This window comes from Coregonus lavaretus, assembly GCF_964263955.1.
Source record: "Coregonus lavaretus genome assembly, chromosome: 3".
Classification (NCBI taxonomy): domain Eukaryota; kingdom Metazoa; phylum Chordata; class Actinopteri; order Salmoniformes; family Salmonidae; genus Coregonus; species Coregonus lavaretus.
In genome coordinates this window covers 30,087,814-30,106,489 of record NC_139990.1, presented here as the reverse complement: position 1 = coordinate 30,106,489, position 18,676 = coordinate 30,087,814, and the positions used below count along the sequence as shown (strand labels likewise).

Here is an 18,676-nt window from a genome sequence, read left to right as displayed (position 1 = left end):
CTCCTTATGGGATGCGCACTGCAGAGAACACTGGAAGAAGAAATTTCACTGAACTACCACAGTGAATTATTGTAATGTTTGTTTATGTGCCATCCACCTTTGCACATAATAACTTGCTGACACAAAGGGTTGAATGGTTAGACATGATTACAAATGGCAGAAGTATTTTCATACAGTATTTATTTATTTGTGTTATTTACATAGTTGGATGAAGGGACATTTCACACCCATGCAGCACAGTGAGGTAATACTGTATTCATTGTGTAAAATATGTTATTCTTCACAACATTAGATTTAAAAAAGTTACGTTTCACAAAATAATATTTTTTACTTCAAATAGGCATATTTAATCATCAGTACTAGATGCCGCGTTCATGTGGTAGTCGGAACTGGGAAACTTGGAAATGTCCATCTTGCTAAATGGTTGAACGCGGCACGTGTATAACTACACCAGTTAGCAAATCGGAAATGTCAGAATTTCCTAGTTCCGACTAGTTCGTGAACATGGTATCACAGCACATAACGGAACTGGCTTGAGACAGCAACAGAAGTCTTGCTTCTGACGTTCTGTTTCCAGACGGACATATTCAGCTGTTACTCAACGGAACAAACGTGTGTTTATATTTTTCATGCTCCTTGATTTGTAAATTTGCTCATATATGTGATTTGTTATGAATCCGTGAATAGGGTGTACTAGTAAACCGATACTGACGCACATTTACAGAATATAGATAATGCTCTCCGATATGCAACTGCGTCAATTTGAGTGATTTGTGTTGGATTTTTCAGCAAGTAATCCTGTCGGACAAGCTCCTTTTAGTACATTATTGGGCTAGCTCGCTAGCAAGCTACGTTAGTCACAATGAAGATCAGACGACAAAAGCAAGCCAAAAAAAACATTAATTTCTACAAACACAACTTCAGTTTTAGGGAGCCCTTTCAAATTCTGATCGACGGGACGTTTTGCCAGGCGGCTCTGAAGAATAAGATTCAAATCAAAGAGCAGATGCCGAAATACCTCATGGGGGAGGTGCAACTTTGTACTACAAAGTGAGTGGGGGTTTGCTGTTGTAGTCAATGTCACACTGTCATGAGTTTTACCCAACGACTGATTTTTTTACTATTCAGTGTAAATGTGTGTTTTTATGTCCTACAGTTGTGCGCTGAAGGAACTTGAATCACTGAAGGACCTCTATGGTGCCAAACTCATCCTGCAACGGTATCAGGTTAGAAACTGCAAGCATTTCAAGAACCCCGTCTCTGCGTCAGAGTGTCTGCTGTCCATGATGGAAGGGACCAATCCTCACCACTACATTGTTGCTACACAGGTACGTGTTATAGCGTATCTTTACTTAGTTGGGTCAATCAATGGTCGGGTTTCCCTGCTTAGAGACGTTTCGTGCCACGTCAATTGACTGTGCCTTTGGGCACCAGATTGCTATAACATGGGTGTTGTGTTCCTCTGTTCAGATGTTGCTGACGCATGCCAGATCTTACAATGCCAGGATAAGTATCAACTAACCACATAAATTATAGCAATCTGCTGCCCGATGGCACAGTCGATGACGTGGCACGCAAACATTGGTTGATGCATACAACGTCTGAGCAGGGGAACACGGCCATGATGTGGTGAGCTGTTACATAAAATACCTATCCAGGCGTTGTAAGATCAGGGATGCGTCAGCAACTCTTGAGCAGAGGCACATGCCTATGCGCTGAATCTAGTTGATGATCCTTGTGCTAGACACTTGTCTCGTCAGCATCAACAACCAATAGTGCCGCCTATCTAGCTGCATGCATTCAGTCTATACCAGATGCACTGATTCACCTCTTCCTGTCTGATGTTTACATTTCAGGACCAAGAGGTGACATCAGGCCTGAAGAAGATCCCAGGCGTGCCTCTCCTGTATATCATCCTCAACACCATAGTGTTGGACAAACCCAGCCCGTGCTCGGTGAACCATGTGCAGGCTGTGGCTCTGGGAGAGATGGTCACCCCAGCCCAGCAGCAGAGCATTAACAGCCTGAAGGAGGTGCAGGGGATTGGGCAGGATGGAGAGCGCCGGGGCAAGAAGCGTAAGAGGAAAATCTCCAACCCCAACCCGCTCAGTTGCCTGAAGAAGAAAAAGAAAAAACAGACACAGCTGCTTAAGACTGAGGGTGAGAAGAAGAAACGGAGCCGGCGAAGGAAACGCAGCAAGCCAGAGGGAGGGGAGGGTCCATCCCTCAAACCGACCCTAAACCCCTAGTGGTGGGAAGAGACTTTGTTGAGGGCAGGATATAACAATGTTTTTTTCCACCATTCCCAAAGGTTGAACAACTGAATATAAGAAAGACTGTACATATTTTTTTATAGATAATGACCGTTTAGATCTTTATTAAACCAATTTGCTCTGCATTTGCCAGTTTAAAGGCATCCCAATTCAAGTTCCAAATACAGGTCCCCTGTAGCTCAGTTGGTAGAGCATGGCGCTTGCAACGCCAGGGTTGTGGGTTAGTTTCCCACGGGGGGCCGGTATGAAAATGTATGCACCCACTAACTGTAAGTCGCTCTGGATAAGAGCGTCTGCTAAATGACAAAAAAAAAAGTCTGGAAAACATATTTTGAAGAAGAACACAATGAATCATGACATCAGCATGCTTCTAAAAACGTATCCTTAAACAGTTCACAATCTTGTTTTTGAACACCATTATGAGTTGAACGTCAGAAGGTATTGATCTTCTAAGTCATTATTATAGTAAGTCCATAACCATTATACCCAATTCTCTGGCTCAATGAACCAGCTATGAAAAGGATCGTCATTGACATGAACTGTTGAAACAGTATTCATTTTATTAGAAAAGTAACAAGTTGCTTGGGCTCAGGACTACAGGCATGGCATCATAATACAATTATTGATGTGTAAGAATACACTTCAGCAACAGTATCTACAAGATGTGTCGTTTTGGGTTTTATACAGAAAGGAGAATGCAAGTTTACCGGCACATAGTTCAAAAGAAGGGATGCACTGAAACATTACATGATTTACAATTTCAGAAGATTGTGGATATCAAAACAATGCATTCGTTGTCATTGTAAAGGATGGTCAGAATTATTATAAATTGTGCTCTGCAGCGATGAACCATAAGATGAGCAATATCGTATTCAAGCTATCGAATAATGACTATCGCAATGAGTTTAGTACAAACACCTACGCACATATTAACATAATTAAATTAAGACTTGCCATGTGATGTTTCCCAGTAGTTATCATTGCATCAAAACTGTCTGTTTTAGATTATTAATAAATACCAAATTAAAGTTTCTCTATATGCCAGAGATTACTTAACATTCAGCTGCATCAGAGTTGATTAATGAAATGAAATTTCCAGACACACACAGGTGACTTGAAATGTAGAGATTTTGTTGAAAACTATAGTTTAAAATATCTGATGCGAAAAATGCAGGCTTAACTAAGTCTCATTCTGAACAAAACATTAAGATCTGCAATAGATAGTTGATACGAGTATCATTGTCATAGTATGTGACTTAAAGGGAATGATTCAAGTAATACCATAAAAATGCAATTTCAGGAGCAATTACTTGGAATAAAAAAAATGGAGAAGGCAATGAGGGTACAGTTTCAATTTTTTTTTTTTTAAACCTACATGATCCTCAAATCCCCACAACAATGGAGACCTATTCTAAATACCTGCAGCTATGAAAAAATTAAGTACAATCAGGGACTTAAGCACTTGTAAATGCAGAATTAAGAACTAACCCATTGGAACGCTTGAAGCTACTAAGATACTGTTGGTCTTCAAGATAAGATTGTTGGTGTATACTATTCAGTTGAGTGTTTCAGAAACTTGCTCAATACTACATGCTCCTTTTGGCTAAAGGGTAGAAAACATGATAACTATTTTTTAATGGGAGGGAAATAGAACCTTGGAACGCAACATGATTGGATTATCACTCACATTCTAGCTAAACACAAAGCGCTTTCATTGGATAACAAAAGCCCAAAAGACGGAATACGATATTCCCGCCAATCATGACATTCAGAGATTTCACCCCCCACCAATCGCCACTTGACCTTTAAAAAAACAAAAAAACATTTTTATCTCAAGAAAGACAAAAGCACATAGGTATATATATATATATATATATATATAAAAAAAGGCACAAGGACAGAGAAAACAAAAACACATTAAAAAAAAATATATATCAGCCAGTGTTGAGTCTCTAGATGAGGTGAAAGCGGGCTCCAGGGGTGGCGATGATGTCGCTGTAGGGCTCTGTCTGGTTGAGCTCCACCGCCTGCTGCTTTTTCAGAACCAGGAAACTGTAGAACTTGGCGGCGGCCTGCTTCTTGTTGTTGTTCCTGCACAGATCCAGCAGGCTAATTTGCTGGGCCCCCGTCTTGGCCATCACCCTCTGTTGAAGGGAGGGAGAGAACTGTTAGGTCACAGTTAAGACCCGGTTCTGGTTAGAAATGTAGGGATTGTTCACTTGGTGGGTCACAACGTCTAGTTGAGTTCTCTCGTAAAAGCTCTCCTATGACATACCTGCAGGCCGTGGAGCATCTGCTGGGTTCTCTTGTTCCATCTCTTCTCCTCTCGGTCCTGGTCTCCAGCCTGACCCTCCTCATCCTGCCATTGAACACACATAACATTAACTCTATATACATGCATACTACACAGTAGCCAATGTACAAGCAACACAAGACAGGAAGAGACATGCTTCTGCAAACTCCTAGGCCTACATATTTAGCTTCCAAAGGAACATAAGACAGACTAGATCAGTGGTCACAAGCCATGGTCCAAGAAAGCCACATTGTCTCCAGGCTATTCCTCCAGCCCTACACTAACACACAGTCCCATCAGCTGTTTAGTGCTTGCTTGGAACACAAGCTTGCACACCCTGTAGCTCTCCAGGACCAGGGTTGGCGGTGACCTCTGGAACATCTTCGTATCTATCTCACCTCGTCTGAGTCGTCCTCGCCGTCCTTCTTGTCCTTCTTCTCCTCTATCAGGTCGAGCTCAGGGAACTGGCTGAGGTTGGTGCTGTCCTCGGGGGGCAGCGCCAACGTCATGTCCAACTGCTGGGACACACCTGAATGGTTGGCGGCCTGTTCCAGAGTACCCATCTGGATGGAGAGAGAGGAAGAATGTTTGAGTGAGTGATTGAGTAGGGGGTTGAATATGGGCAAAAAGGTAAAAGCAGGTCTAACTTCTATCAAAAAGCACTAATGAGATCTCTCAGTGCATACAATATCAAACACCAAAAAGCCTTGTATGCTAGACAAACTGCCTTTGAAAGTTTCCCTAGCCATGGTTAAACAGGGCTTGAGCGACGAGAGGAGGAAAGAGGCACTCACGGGCAAGGCTGGCTCTGTGTCCTGGGCCTTGCGTTTCTGGCCGTGCGTGGATGAGGGTGGGGGCATGACTGACTCGTCCAGGGTGGTCCTGCTGCCCTCCATGGCTGATGCCTGCAGTACACTGGGCTCCTCCAGGATTGTCTGGTCTGGAGAATGGACAATGTCACACAGAAAGAACATTAAAAACGTAGCACCAATCAAAGGTATTGAGTACAAGTACATGACTGTTATGGTTCAGCATCGGATGAGGTGCTTATGTCAGATTGGGAGTCTGTCTGCTCCACTGGTGTTGAAGAAATTTGAAGTGTACTACTTTGAATGTATCCATGCGTCTACTTTGAATAGTAGCCTGTGTCTTTATATTATATCCATGCTAAGAGTTGGCCCTCTAGCCTATAAATGGCATCTACTGTAAAGGATTGCACTGTTGCCATTCAGTAGTGAGTTAACTTAGTGGAGTATCTCACCGATGATGTCCCTCTGCATGGCCTCCTCTCTGGGCACCTCAGGGTTCTCCAGGTCCTTTAGGAACTCATCCAGGCTGTCTGCCTCACCTCCCTTCCTCCTCTTCCTCATTTCGTCTGGCACCAGGGGGGTCAGGGTGCGGGTGAACATCTACAGAAAGAATGGGACAGAGAGAGAGAGGAGAGAGGAAAGAGTCAGTGTTGAAAAAAGAAAGAGGCTAGGTAGCAACAACATGCACAAAACCCCTAAAGTAGTGGCTACATTGTCCTCACAAACTAACTGTTGAGAATAGAAACGTATATAGAAAAGCTCTAATGAAAGAGGTTCAGGAACTAACATGCACACATCTGGGGGGAACACAGAAAGCCATTGCCAGGTGCTGGATTGAGAACAATAACACAGTAAACAGCCCTTGTTTGTCTAACTACCAGACCAGTTACTGGGTTACCTTGAGAAGCCTGCCGTTCCAGAGGGGCTGTGCTGGCAGGGAGAAGAGCTTCTCCACACCTCCCGTCTCTTTCCACATCATCAGCTTCTTTGTGGGCGGCGCAAGGTCCAGCGTGGTGACGATGTCAGAGTAGTCGCTGAGCTGGGCACGGATGGTCTTGCTGTCCAGCTCCTTCAGGTTGTCCACAATTAGCTTCCTCTTCCTCTTGGCTTTGGTTTCCTTCACTGTGAGGTGTAAAGAGAAAATAACTTGTTAGTGAATAGTGACATTTGGTGGCAGAACTGGGATCCAGAGTGGAAGGGATGCCTTGAAAGACAAGCAACTCAAATTGTTGAAGAAGATTTCTTGAGTGCTGCTAAACTCCAAGAAGAGCAGTGGTGCTACTAATTGAATATGTTATGACATAGGCCTATCAGATGTAGTGACAGACATAACAATACGGGTTTATTATAATATCATAACATGAATATAAACATTTGTTGAGAGGTTGTGGGCTGACCTGTGATGTCGATGGGCTCCAGAGCGAAGGCCTCCTCTTCGTTGTGTACCAGCGTGGTCTGCTCCGTCTGGTCCTGCATGGTGGGCAGGGGCTCCGCTGGGTCTGAGTCTGGGCTGTCTGGACCTCCCGCTACACACACACACACACACACACACACACACACACACACACACACACACACACACACACACACACACCATAAAGACATACACTGAGTGTACAAAACATAAGAAACGCCTGCTCTTTCCATGACAGATTGACCAGGTGAAAGCCATGATCCCTTATTGATGTGGGGGGAAAAAGTATTTAGTCAGCCACCAATTGTGCAAGTTCTCCCACTTAAAAAGATGAGACAGGCCTCTAATTTTCATCATAGGTACACGTCAACTATGACAGATAAATTGAGATTTTTTTTTCCAGAAAATCACATTGTAGGATTTTTTATGAATTTATTTGCAAATTATGGTGGAAAATAAGTATTTGGTCACCTACAAACAAGCAAGATTTCTGGCTCTCACAGACCTGTAACTTCTTCTTTAAGAAGCTCCTCTGTCCTCCACTCATTACCTGTATTAATGGCACCTGTTTGAACTTGTTATCAGTATAAAAGACACCTGTCCACAACCTCAAACAGTCACACTCCAAACTCCACTATGGCCAAGATCAAAGAGCTGTCAAAGGACACCAGAAACAAAATTGTAGACCTGCACCAGGCTGGGAAGACTGAATCTGCAATAGGTAAGCAGCTTGGTTTGAAGAAATAAACTGTGGGAGCAATTATTAGGAAATGGAAGACATACAAGACCACTGATAATCTCCCTCGATCTGGGGCTCCACGCAAGATCTCACCCCGTGGGGTCAAAATGATCACAAGGACGGTGAGCAAAAATCCCAGAACCACACGGGGGGACCTAGTGAATGACCTGCAGAGAGCTGGGACCAAAGTAACAAAGCCTACCATCAGTAACACACTACGCCGCCAGGGACTCAAGTCCTGCAGTGCCAGACGTGTCCCCCTGCTTAAGCCAGTACATGTCCAGGCCCGTCTGAAGTTTGCTAGAGTGCATTTGGATGATCCAGAAGAGGATTGGGAGAATGTCATATGGTCAGATGAAACCAAAATATAACTTTTTGTTAAAAACTCAACTCGTCGTGTTTGGAGGACAAAGAATGCTGAGTTGCATCCAAAGAACACCATACCTACTGTGAAGCATGGGGGTGGAAACATCATGCTTTGGGGCTGTTTTTCTGCAAAGGGACCAGGACGACTGATCCGTGTAAAGGAAAGAATGAATGGGGCCATGTATCGTGAGATTTTGAGTGAAAACCTCCTTCCATCAGCAAGGGCATTGAAGATGAAACGTGGCTGGGTCTTTCAGCATGACAATGATCCCAAACACACCGCCCGGGCAACGAAGGAGTGGCTTCGTAAGAAGCATTTCAAGGTCCTGGAGTGGCCTAGCCAGTCCCCAGATCTCAACCCCATAGAAAATCTTTGGAGGGAGTTGAAAGTCTGTGTTGCCCAGCGACAGCCCCAAAACATCACTGCTCTAGAGGAGATCTGCATGGAGGAATTGGCCAAAATACCAGCAACAGTGTGTGAAAACCTTGTGAAGATTTACAGAAAACGTTTGACCTGTGTCATTGCCAACAAAGGGTAAATAACAAAGTATTGAGAAACTTTTGTTATTGACCAAATACTTATTTTCCACCATAATTTGCAAATAAATTCATAAAAAATCCTACAATGTGATTTTCTGGAGAAAAAAAATCTCATTTTGTCTGTCATAGTTGACGTGTACCTATGATGAAAATTACAGGCCTCTCTCATCTTTTTAAGTGGGAGAACTTGCACAATTGGTGGCTGACTAAATACTTTTTTTCCCCACTGTACCTGTTAAATCAGTGTAGATATAGGGAGGAGACTGTTTTGATGAGTGAGTTCATGTTTAAGTTTTACTCAGCACTGTCAACACTTTCTATTCAACACTACTTCCACTAATGCTACAACCAGCACTGCAGCTGCAATGAATGCATAGGAAAGTGTATTGATAGGCTTGTGTTGTTATTATTAGTGGCTTGGGTATTTTTTTTATATAGTACCAGTCAAAAGTTTGGACACACCTACTCATTCAATGGTTTTTCTTTATTTAGAATAGTGAAGACATCAAAACTATGAAATAACAAATATGGAATCATGTAGTAAACAAAAAAGTGTTAAACAAATCAAAATATATATTTTATATGAGATTCTTCAAATAGACACCCTTTGCCTTGATGACAGCTTTGCACACTCTTGGCATTCTCTCAACCAGCTTCACCTGGAATGCTTTTCCAACAGTCTTGAAGGAGTTCGCACATATGCTGAGCACTTGTTGGCTACTTTTCCTTCACTCTGCTGTCTGACTCATCCCAAACCATCTCAATTGGATTGAGGTCGGGGATTGTGGAGGCCAGGTCATCTGATGCAGCACTCAATCACTCTCCTTCTTGGTAAAATAGCCCTTACACAGCCTGGAGGTGTGTTGGGTCATTGTCCTGTTGAAAAACAAATGATAGTCCCACTAAGCGCAAACCAGATGGGATGGCGTATCGCTGCAGAATACTGTGGTAGTCAAGCTGGTTAAGTGTGAATTCTAAATAAATCACAGACAGTGTCACCAGCAAAGCACCCCCACAACATAACACCTCCTCTTCCATGCTTTATGGTGGGAACTACACATGCGGAGATCATCTGTTCACCTACACCGCGTCTCACAAAGACACAGCGGTTGGAACCAAGAATCTCCAATTTGGACTCCAGACCAAAGGACAAATTTCCACCGGTCTAATGTCTATTGCCTGTGTTTCTTGGTCCAAGCAGGTCTCTTCTTATTATTGGTGTCCTTTAGTAGTGGTTTCTTTGCAGCAATTCGACCATGAAGGCCTGATTCACACAGTCCCCTCTGAACAGTTGATGTTGAGATGTGTCTGTGACTTGAATTCTGTGAAGCATTTATTTGGGCTGCAATTTCTGAGGCTGATAACTATAATGAACTTATCCTCTGCAGCAGAGGTAACTCTGGGTCTTCCATTCCTGTGGCGGTCCTCATGAGAGCCAGTTTCATCATAGCGCTTGATGGTTTTTGCAACTGCACTTTAAGTAACTTTCAAAGTTCTTGAAATGTTCCGTATTGACTGACCTTCATGTCTTAAAGTAGTGATGGACTGTCGTTTCTCTTTGCTTATTTGAGCTGTTCTTGCCATTATATGGACTTGGTGTTTTACCAAATAGGGCTCTCTTTTGTATACCCCCCTACCTTGTCACATCACAACTGATTGGCTCAAACGCATTAAGGAAAGAAATTCCACAAATGAACTTTTAAAAAGGCACACCTGTTAATTGAAATGCATTCCAGTTGACTACCTCATGAAGCTGGTTGAGAGAATGCCAAGAGTGTGCAAAGCTGTCATCAAGGCAAAGGGTGGCTATTTGAAGAATCTCAAATATAAAATATATTTTGATTTGTTTAACACTTTTTTGTTTACTGCAAGATTCCATATGTGTTATTTCATAGTTTTGATCTCTTCACTATTATTCTACAATTGAAAAAATAGTAAAAATAAAGAAAAACCCTTTAATTTGTGCATGAGGCAGAAATAATGCAGTGCTACTCGAGTTTCGCCATCAGCTGGAAGACTGTGTCCCTTTTTGGTCAGTGTCAGCGGAGGAAAGGGAAAGCGGAGGGACGCTGAAAGGCAGACCCTCAATCTGCTGCCCTCTCCCTCCGCTGAGACTGACCATCTGATGCAGGCTCCATCAGCCCAGTAAAATAAAAAAGCGAATTATTAAAAATGTATGCTCACTCAGCTGTGCCTCACAAGGAACACAACAACTGATCTATTACCGGTGTGATCATATAGCCTACCTCAAATGTTGAATTGTAAATAAATTAAAAAAAACAACAAAAAAAAAAATGTGGTGATAATGTTTTGGGCCCATAGCCTGCTGCACAAACCTCATTACTACTGCACTGTTTTTAATAGGTTAATGTTGCATAGGCTTACGTTTTTTAAGTCATGTAAAAACAAGTCTGAACAGTAGACCTTGGCTTGCATTTTGACACAGAAAGTTATCTTGACTCAAAAATATTGTGTTTTCAGCTGGTGTAAAAAAACTAACGTAAAAGACACAAAAACGTAAGTCGCTCTGGATAAGAGCGTCTGCTAAATGACTCAAATGTAAATGTAAAAACGAAACGCAAGTACGGGAAGCATAGAAATAGCGCACATAGAAAATATCCACAGCTTCTTAGACTTGCTTTCAATGAGAATGACAGATATATCACACACATTTCTATGTGAATTTGGTTGGGTCGCCCAAAACGTTACATATTGCAGCTTTAAAATCCCTTTTGGAAATAGCACATGGCAAGTGTTGCAACTCACGTGAGAGGGCATCAAAGTCGTCTTCGTCATCGTGGTCCTGCAGTCTCAGCACACTCTCGGTGATGGCAGGAGGGTCGTCGAAAATGCCACCCCCATCCTCGTTACTGAGGAGCTTGTCAACTAGAGACAGACAGGAGAGTGGAAATGCTCAGCAGGAGTTAAAACATTTACATTTTAGTCATTTAGCAGATGCTCTTATCCAGAGCGACTTACAGTTAGTGAGTGCATACATTTTTTCATACTGGCCCCTCGTGGGAAACGAACCCACAACCCTGGCGTTGCAAGCGCCATGCTCTACCAAGTGAGCTACAGGGTACCTTAGCTAACAGGTAATTCCCAATTAAGCTGACACATGCAGTGTTTACTGCGAATGCAGTCTCCACAAACAAGGGAACATTGCCTTTACATTTCTATTGCGCAACTCTTCGGTTCTACAGAATGTATCGAGCCCCAGGGCTACCTTAGCAAACAGGGTTCATTCATTCATTAATGTAAACAATTAATTGGCCACATTAGTCATGGAGAAGGTACGGGCTGTCTCCCAATTATATCTCCTTCCTCCCACACCTGTGCACACTTCAGGAGGAAGGAGATATTATTGGGACGCACCCAAGGAGACAAGGAAAGAAAAGCTTTTAACAGAATTTGGACGTATCCCAAACCAGATTATCCTTCCTTCTTACCCAGCATGCCTCCCTCGCTGTCAGCCATGGGGTCCTCTCCGAAGTCATCTTTGTACTGGTCGTCGTATTCCAGGTGGTTGGACTTGTCTGGGATCTGGGCCCCCGAGGTCTCTGGGTCTAGGAGCAGGTTAGAGGCTGACGCCACGTGGATGATGTCCACCTCAAAGGCACTCTCCTCCCGCATCATCTCCCGGTCGTCCATTCCAAAGTCAGCTGAAGGGGAGAGAACATTGAGTATGTTAGAATGCGTTTTCGCAAGTGTATATACAACAATAATGTGTGGCAGGGATTGTCGTACTAGGAAGGGAGGAGCTTGGGATGGGATGAGATAGGCTGGAGTATGGGTGCATTTCAAGCATCTGCCTGGATATGAAACCATGGTAAAAACATGGTAAGCCACTACCAAGCATTTGCTATCACCTATCCAGATCAGTGCAGATGAGGTTAAGGAGATGAAGAAAGGAAGCCACTACAGATTGAGATGCAGCAAAGGTTTAGTTTGAAGAGTGAGGGGTGGTGAAAGGATTGGAGTAGGAGGCCAGGCTATGTACCGAAGTCATTCTCCTGCAACAAGCTCAGGTTGCCCACCTCCTCCCTCATAGTGATCTCTTCCACTCGACTCTGGTTCAATGTGAACTGCTTGGTTACATCGATGTCGCTGCAAAGACAACATAAATCACTAACACTGAGCGAAGGAACATCTAATGCACTTGATACAAGCAAATCAATACCCGTAAGAGCATCCAGGACATATACATAAATGGAGACAGAGCACTCATCGATGCTACATGAAAAATATCAAAAAACACATTTAAACTTGTTGGGCTCCGATGACATGCAGGACTCACTCTAGGTCTGGTAGTGGCTGGTCGAAGTCGTGGAACTCTTCTGGCATGGTGATGGCGTTGTAGGCAGCTTCTCTGTTCTCCTCTGGCAGATCCACCACACCTGAGAGGGCAGGGATGGAGGCAGGAGTCAGGCCAACTCAGACCCACATAATACACAGCCATAACATCTTCCTACAATGTCAGTACAGTCTAACAGCCCAGTGTGCCTCTCACACGTTTCATATTGGGACCCTTTCAGGAGCCCCAATTTCAGTTCATTCAACAGTATATGAAAATGCCAAAACCAACGGCAAAATGAAGATTTAAAGGAGATGGAGGTTGAGCCAAACTGTATCTCTGAGTCTTGAATGTAAAAAAAAAACTAAGAAGATGTTGGACCAGTCCAGCCCCCTAGCCAATACATTACCTGGTCTGAAGGCCATCTTGATCTTGATGAATGCCTCATTACAGTCAGCCAACAAGTACTTGGCTTTCCTGTTGTAGATCCTCACCACCCCCAGGAGTAGATGACCTGACGTACGCAGGGCCATTTTCACCTGGACAAATAAAGAATAAGAAATAATGTAATTTACTTTAACACAGTGTTCAGAAATACACTTCCCCCTATGGCGAGATAATTCACTTCAAATCAGCATCTACAACTCTAGTATGCTCATGCGTCATGTCTTGACTCACAGCCAGTGTGTTGAAAATTGACCCTCTTCTACTGGTTTACGCAACACTAGTCTGTCAAAGTACCCTTACTGCAGCATTACTCTAGTGGAGACTAGACAGTGCAGCACATGACTGAAACACATAATAGAAGCCCTGTATCGATGATAGCTTGTTTACCTTGGGGCAGATGATGCTCTCCACACTGCTCTCCAGGTTGCATTCAAACACATGAGCCTTGGTGAGCTTCTTATCCCAGTGGGCCGCTAGCCAGATCTTGGCCAGCGGCCCACGTTTGCTGAGGACAAAGTGGGCGTAAAACATTGTCCCAGCACCTTCTCACCAATGGGTGAGGGGGGGACACCAGCCTGCAGGGACAAAGGTTTGAAAAAACTTCCAATCACAAGAAGTGATACACTTTTGATGGTCATATTGAATAAGGAAAGATTGGACTTTGAGAAATACATGTTAGAAACCATGCATTAACCGTCATTTTTATACTACACTTTGCATTACTCAATCTGTCACAGTAACATTTGACTGTGTCATCAGTCCTCTCCGCTGGCAGACCAAAAACACTTTTCACGCTGCATTGCATGAAGAAAGTGCGTTGTGGATAAATGCTAATAAAATGAATAAATAACAACGATTGAATACTAAGAAGTTAAATTATGTAATTAAATAAATAAATTAAAATGGGGTAATTTTGTGATTTGTTTACTTAAACGAAGAATTTGCAACTATATCTGTCAAGCTAACTAGTTAGCTACTGAGGCCCAATCTGGGCGCTGTCCTGATCTTTCGGTACCTACCGTCCATGTGGAGGGGGGCGGAGGTTGACACAGAGCTAGTTTTCGTAAATTGAACCACATACTGTACTTAAACATATCGGAATATTTATTAACAATGGACAACTAGCTCAGTTGTCAAAAGGTATACATATAACTATATTACCTAGCTAAATTAGTTAGGAACCCAATCGTTTGGATTGTAAAGAAAAAAATTTTTAAAACCGGGCCTCGGCGCGAGCACAAACTAGCTAACCGTAGGCAGCTATCTTTTTGGTGTTTTGCAGGAGACGCGCGCGCCACAGTGATCTGAATTTATTTCCATAAATATTGGTACAATATAGCGTTCCAGTTTAATAAACCAATGTGAAGTTAGCTAAATACACACAGTACAACAGGTAGGTAGTTAACAGAATAGGATAACTAATGTAATGTTACCAACCAGTGTGTGCAACCACGTAACCAACAACCTCCTGTAATTTCCAAAACAGAGCGCGTATTCTGATAAGATTTTTGGTTCGGGTCTACAAAAACGGAATCCAACATACAGAACATTAGCTTCATTCCAGTAAATGAAAGTATATTTAAAATGTAAACAACTCATCAATTACGCACCAATTGTAGTTGTTTTGGGCGGCCGTAGTTTACTTTTTTCCACCCCTTCTCCTCCTCCCACTAAAAACAAACAAAATGGCGCGGACTTTTTGGTTTCTTCCGCCCGCCCAAATATTATTTTCAAATCCACAGGATGTTTACAAGACCGTCAGCGGTTTCCACTAGTTACCACCACAGCCACAAAGTCAAAATGGCATATCTGGTAAAAATGTATGAAAACAAAAATGAGCTTTTAGGTCTTGATTCAAGGTTAGGCATAAGGTTAGCATCGTGGTTAAGGTTAGGTTTAAAATCAAATTTTAATCAGAAAAATTGTTGAAATAGGCGGGGTTTATGACTTTGTGGCTGTGGTTACTAGTGAAGACCCAAGTAAGCGGGTGGTCAGGCAATAGCGAATATTTTTTTATAACTAAAACAAGATAAAACACAGCCTGTCCTTTCCAATGGGAACAAATGAGTCATAGTGGGCAGAACAAGCAAGGAGGTGGGCAGAGCCAAGCACGAGCTAGCGAGATCATATTTGCCTATTCTAGCAAACATCTGCATATCTCCGTTAGGGAACGCAGACTGTGAAACGCGCGTGTGCAAAAACTAAATTCGCCTTTGCACTCCTACACGACGCGATTTTTAAAAACTTTGGCAAAGGGTAAAGTCTACAAAACTTAGTCCACTCTGTTCATAACATATTCTAGTTTTGGGAACAGAAAACTGTATTGAGATCAAACGTTTCATCATGAGAAAATTTGCAGAATGTCGGCCAAAATCCATCTCCATCCATCTTCTCCCACTGCTGGCCACTGGGCTTCCTCTCCCTACCATATTTGTTAGTGAGTGGAAACGTCAAGCAAATGCTTCACATTTATACATCCGGTGAAATATCTGTCTCATTGTTCTATATGTGGCCAGTGCCGATTTTAGCATGTAAATCTTGGTGGTGCAAGATTAGTTATTTTTTTATGCATGCAAGAAAAGCCACAACACAACATTAAACAATACATTTAATTGCACTACAACGGTGACAAACGGTGACCAAAAACTTTTAGGGCCTACAAAAAGCTGTCCCAACAGCAGAGCTTTCTTTTCAGCACAATGGAGTGAATCCTTACCACTGCTACACCTGGCCATCAGCCGAGCCTTGTCTGGCAGCGAAACAGTTCATTCAGCCTCATTTACTGCCTTTAAAAAAACATAGCTGATTTGGCTAGCTTGCTTAAACAAATGTGGTTTCTACTGACAATTGAGATGTACAAACTATGGAATAAGGGGACGATGAGCAGATAAGAGGCAATCTGTAATTTCGATTAAGACGGACGTAGTCAATATAACTATTTGTTCAGCACTTTTGAAATGTACAGCGACAGAATTCAGAACATGGGCCGTTCTTACAGTATTCTCCCTGTACAACAAGGGGGCATATAAGCAGACAATGAAAGCTCTTACAATATTTGATGATTAAATTTCTCTAAAACAGACTATTAGCTACATGTGCACCACCAAGTTAGAACAGTAGGCTAAATTATGAGGGGAAAATTGACCAAATTATTAGGGTGAGGCACATGGGCTACTAACAGCTTACTACACAACATAACATTTTTTTTTTGTAAATTTTATTTTAAAGGATTTTCTTTTGCAATTTAGTACAAAACAAAAGCACACAAAAAACTAACAAAAAAACACAGCTGCCAGACATATGAAATGAAGTATTGCTTAAGCAAGACATGGGACAAGAATAGAGCAACAATGACAGTCACAACAACAATAAGCGTTCCTACTCAGTGTTCACAGTCAGTCTCTGTCCAGACGGTCCAGAAACGGAACCCAAATGTTGAGAAATCTGCTGGAGGAGTTAGTCCTGAAAAAATGAATATTTTCCAAGTTAATGGTGTTAATAATTTCTGCTAGCCATCTACTGAAGCAAAGGGGGGTGGGTGACTTCCATTCTGTGAGATTTTACATTTTTTTCAGCCACCATTCCAAACATGTTCCTCATAGGATGATCTTAGAACAGACTCTGAGCAGCCAAAAAGAGCAAGTTCTGCATCAGGTTCAATGGCCCTCTCATATACCTTTGAGTTCCAATTAAAGATGTTCCTCCAAAAATTATTAAGTAGGGGGCAGAGCCAAAAAATATGAGTTAATGAACCCTCTGAGGCTGAACCCACACAGTGAGGAGACCTGGGGGTAAATTCTATGTAATTTGGTTTTGGAGTTATGAAGTCTATGCATGACTTGTATTGTATCAATTGAAATCTGGCATTGATGGAACAGGAATGAATTCTAGACAGGGCTTCTCCCCATACATCATCTGAGATGTTAATATTTAACTCTTTACCCCAGGTCTCCTTGAGATGACCAGTAGAGGCCAGTAGAGGAGTCAGACTGTGAGATGAGGTGTTTTGAGTTTGGGGGGGGGGGGGGGTGGGGGGGGGGGGGGGTGTTCATTTTATTTTATTTTTTATTTTTAGTCATTTAGCAGACGCTCTTATCCAGAGCGACTTACAGTTCATAAAATGAATGTTGTACAGGGAGGGTGTCAACATTTTGAATTTTCCCTTTGATATAGTGTCTGACTTGTAAATAACTGAAAAAAAGTGAATGGGAGAGATTTAATTTATTATTTAATTGGATGAATGATGCTAATTGCTTATCTTTCTTTTCTCTCCAAAACTCTTGAGCGTGCCGTCTTTAGCCAACTCTCTTGTTATCTCTCTCAGAATGACCTTCTTGATCCAAACCAGTCAGGTTTCAAGACTGGTTATTCAACTGAGACTGCTCTTCTCTGTGTCACGGAGGCTCTCCGCACTGCTAAAGCTAACTCTCTCTCCTCTGCTCTCATCCTTCTAGACCTATCTGCTGCCTTTGATACTGTGAACCATCAGATCCTCCTCTCCACCCTCTCCAAGTTGGGCATCTCCGGCGCGGCTCACTCTTGGATTGCGTCCTACCTCACAGGTCGCTCCTACCAGGTGGCGTGGCGAGAATCTGTCTCCGCACCACGTGCTCTCACCACTGGTGTCCCCCAGGGCTCAGTTCTAGGCCCTCTCCTATTCTCTCTATACACCAAGTCACTTGGCTCTGTCATATCCTCACATGGTCTCTCCTATCATTGCTACGCAGACGACACACAATTCATCTTCTCCTTTCCCCCTTCTGATAACCAGGTGTCGAATCGCATCTCTGCATGTCTGGCAGACATATCAGTGTGGATGAGAGATCACCACCTCAAGCTGAACCTCGGCAAGACGGAGCTGCTCTTCCTCCCGGGGAACGACTGCCCGCTCCATGATCTCGCCATCACGGTTGACAACTCAGTTGTGTCCTCCTCCCAGAGTGCAAAGAACCTTGGCGTGACCCTGGACAACACCCTGTCGTTCTCCGCTAACATCAAAGCGGTGACCCGATCCTGTAGGTTCATGCTCTACAACATTCGCAGAGTACGACCCTACCTTACACAGGAAGCGGCACAGGTCCTAATCCAGGCACTTGTCATCTCCCGTCTGGATTACTGCAACTCGCTGTTGGCTGGGCTCCCTGCCTGTGCCATTAAACCCCTACAACTCATCCAGAACGCTAGAGCCCGTCTGGAGTTCAACCTTCCCAAGTTCTCTCACGTCACCCCGCTCCTCTGCACACTCCACTGGCTTCCAGTTGAAGCCCGCATCTGCTACAAGACCATGGTGCTTGCCTACGGAGCTGTGAGGGGAACGGCACCTCCGTACCTTCAGGCTCTGATCAGTCCCTACACCCAAATGAGGGCACCTCTGGCCTGCTGGCCCCCCTACCTCTGCGGAAGCACAGTTCCCGCTCAGCCCAGTCAAAACTGTTCGCTGCTCTGGCACCCCAATGGTGGAACAAGCTCCCTCACGACGCCAGGACAGCGGAGTCACTCAC

At 43.3% G+C, this 18,676-nt stretch overlaps 2 protein-coding genes across 3 annotated transcripts; one reads left to right on the top strand and one right to left on the bottom strand.

The window, feature by feature from the left end:
- The first annotated feature begins 537 nt into the window (after window positions 1-537).
- LOC311121481 (rRNA-processing protein UTP23 homolog) lies at window positions 538-2,632 on the top strand. The gene is made up of 3 exons (XM_084157967.1): window positions 538-1,050; window positions 1,157-1,328; window positions 1,857-2,632. The coding sequence occupies exons 1-3, from the start codon at window positions 863-865 to the stop codon at window positions 2,247-2,249; spliced, it is 753 nt and encodes a 250-aa protein (XP_084014093.1). The 5' UTR covers window positions 538-862; the 3' UTR covers window positions 2,250-2,632.
- A 1,506-nt stretch (window positions 2,633-4,138) lies between these two features.
- LOC311121462 (double-strand-break repair protein rad21 homolog A-like) lies at window positions 4,139-14,869 on the bottom strand. Of its 2 annotated transcripts, none has more exons than XM_084157965.1 (14): window positions 14,786-14,869; window positions 13,563-13,750; window positions 13,138-13,267; window positions 12,732-12,831; window positions 12,435-12,541; window positions 11,884-12,096; window positions 11,201-11,320; window positions 6,773-6,901; window positions 6,274-6,497; window positions 5,828-5,975; window positions 5,361-5,506; window positions 4,965-5,129; window positions 4,549-4,632; window positions 4,139-4,417 (listed from the first exon to the last, which is right to left on the bottom strand). In XM_084157965.1, exons 2-14 carry the CDS (start codon window positions 13,704-13,706, stop codon window positions 4,226-4,228), a joined length of 1,902 nt encoding a protein of 633 aa, XP_084014091.1. In that variant the 5' UTR covers window positions 13,707-13,750; window positions 14,786-14,869; the 3' UTR covers window positions 4,139-4,225. The 2 variants fall into 2 exon arrangements, with proteins under 2 accessions (XP_084014091.1, XP_084014092.1); XM_084157966.1 differs by lacking the exon at window positions 14,786-14,869 and adding an exon at window positions 14,613-14,631.
- Window positions 14,870-18,676: the final 3,807 nt, after the last annotated feature.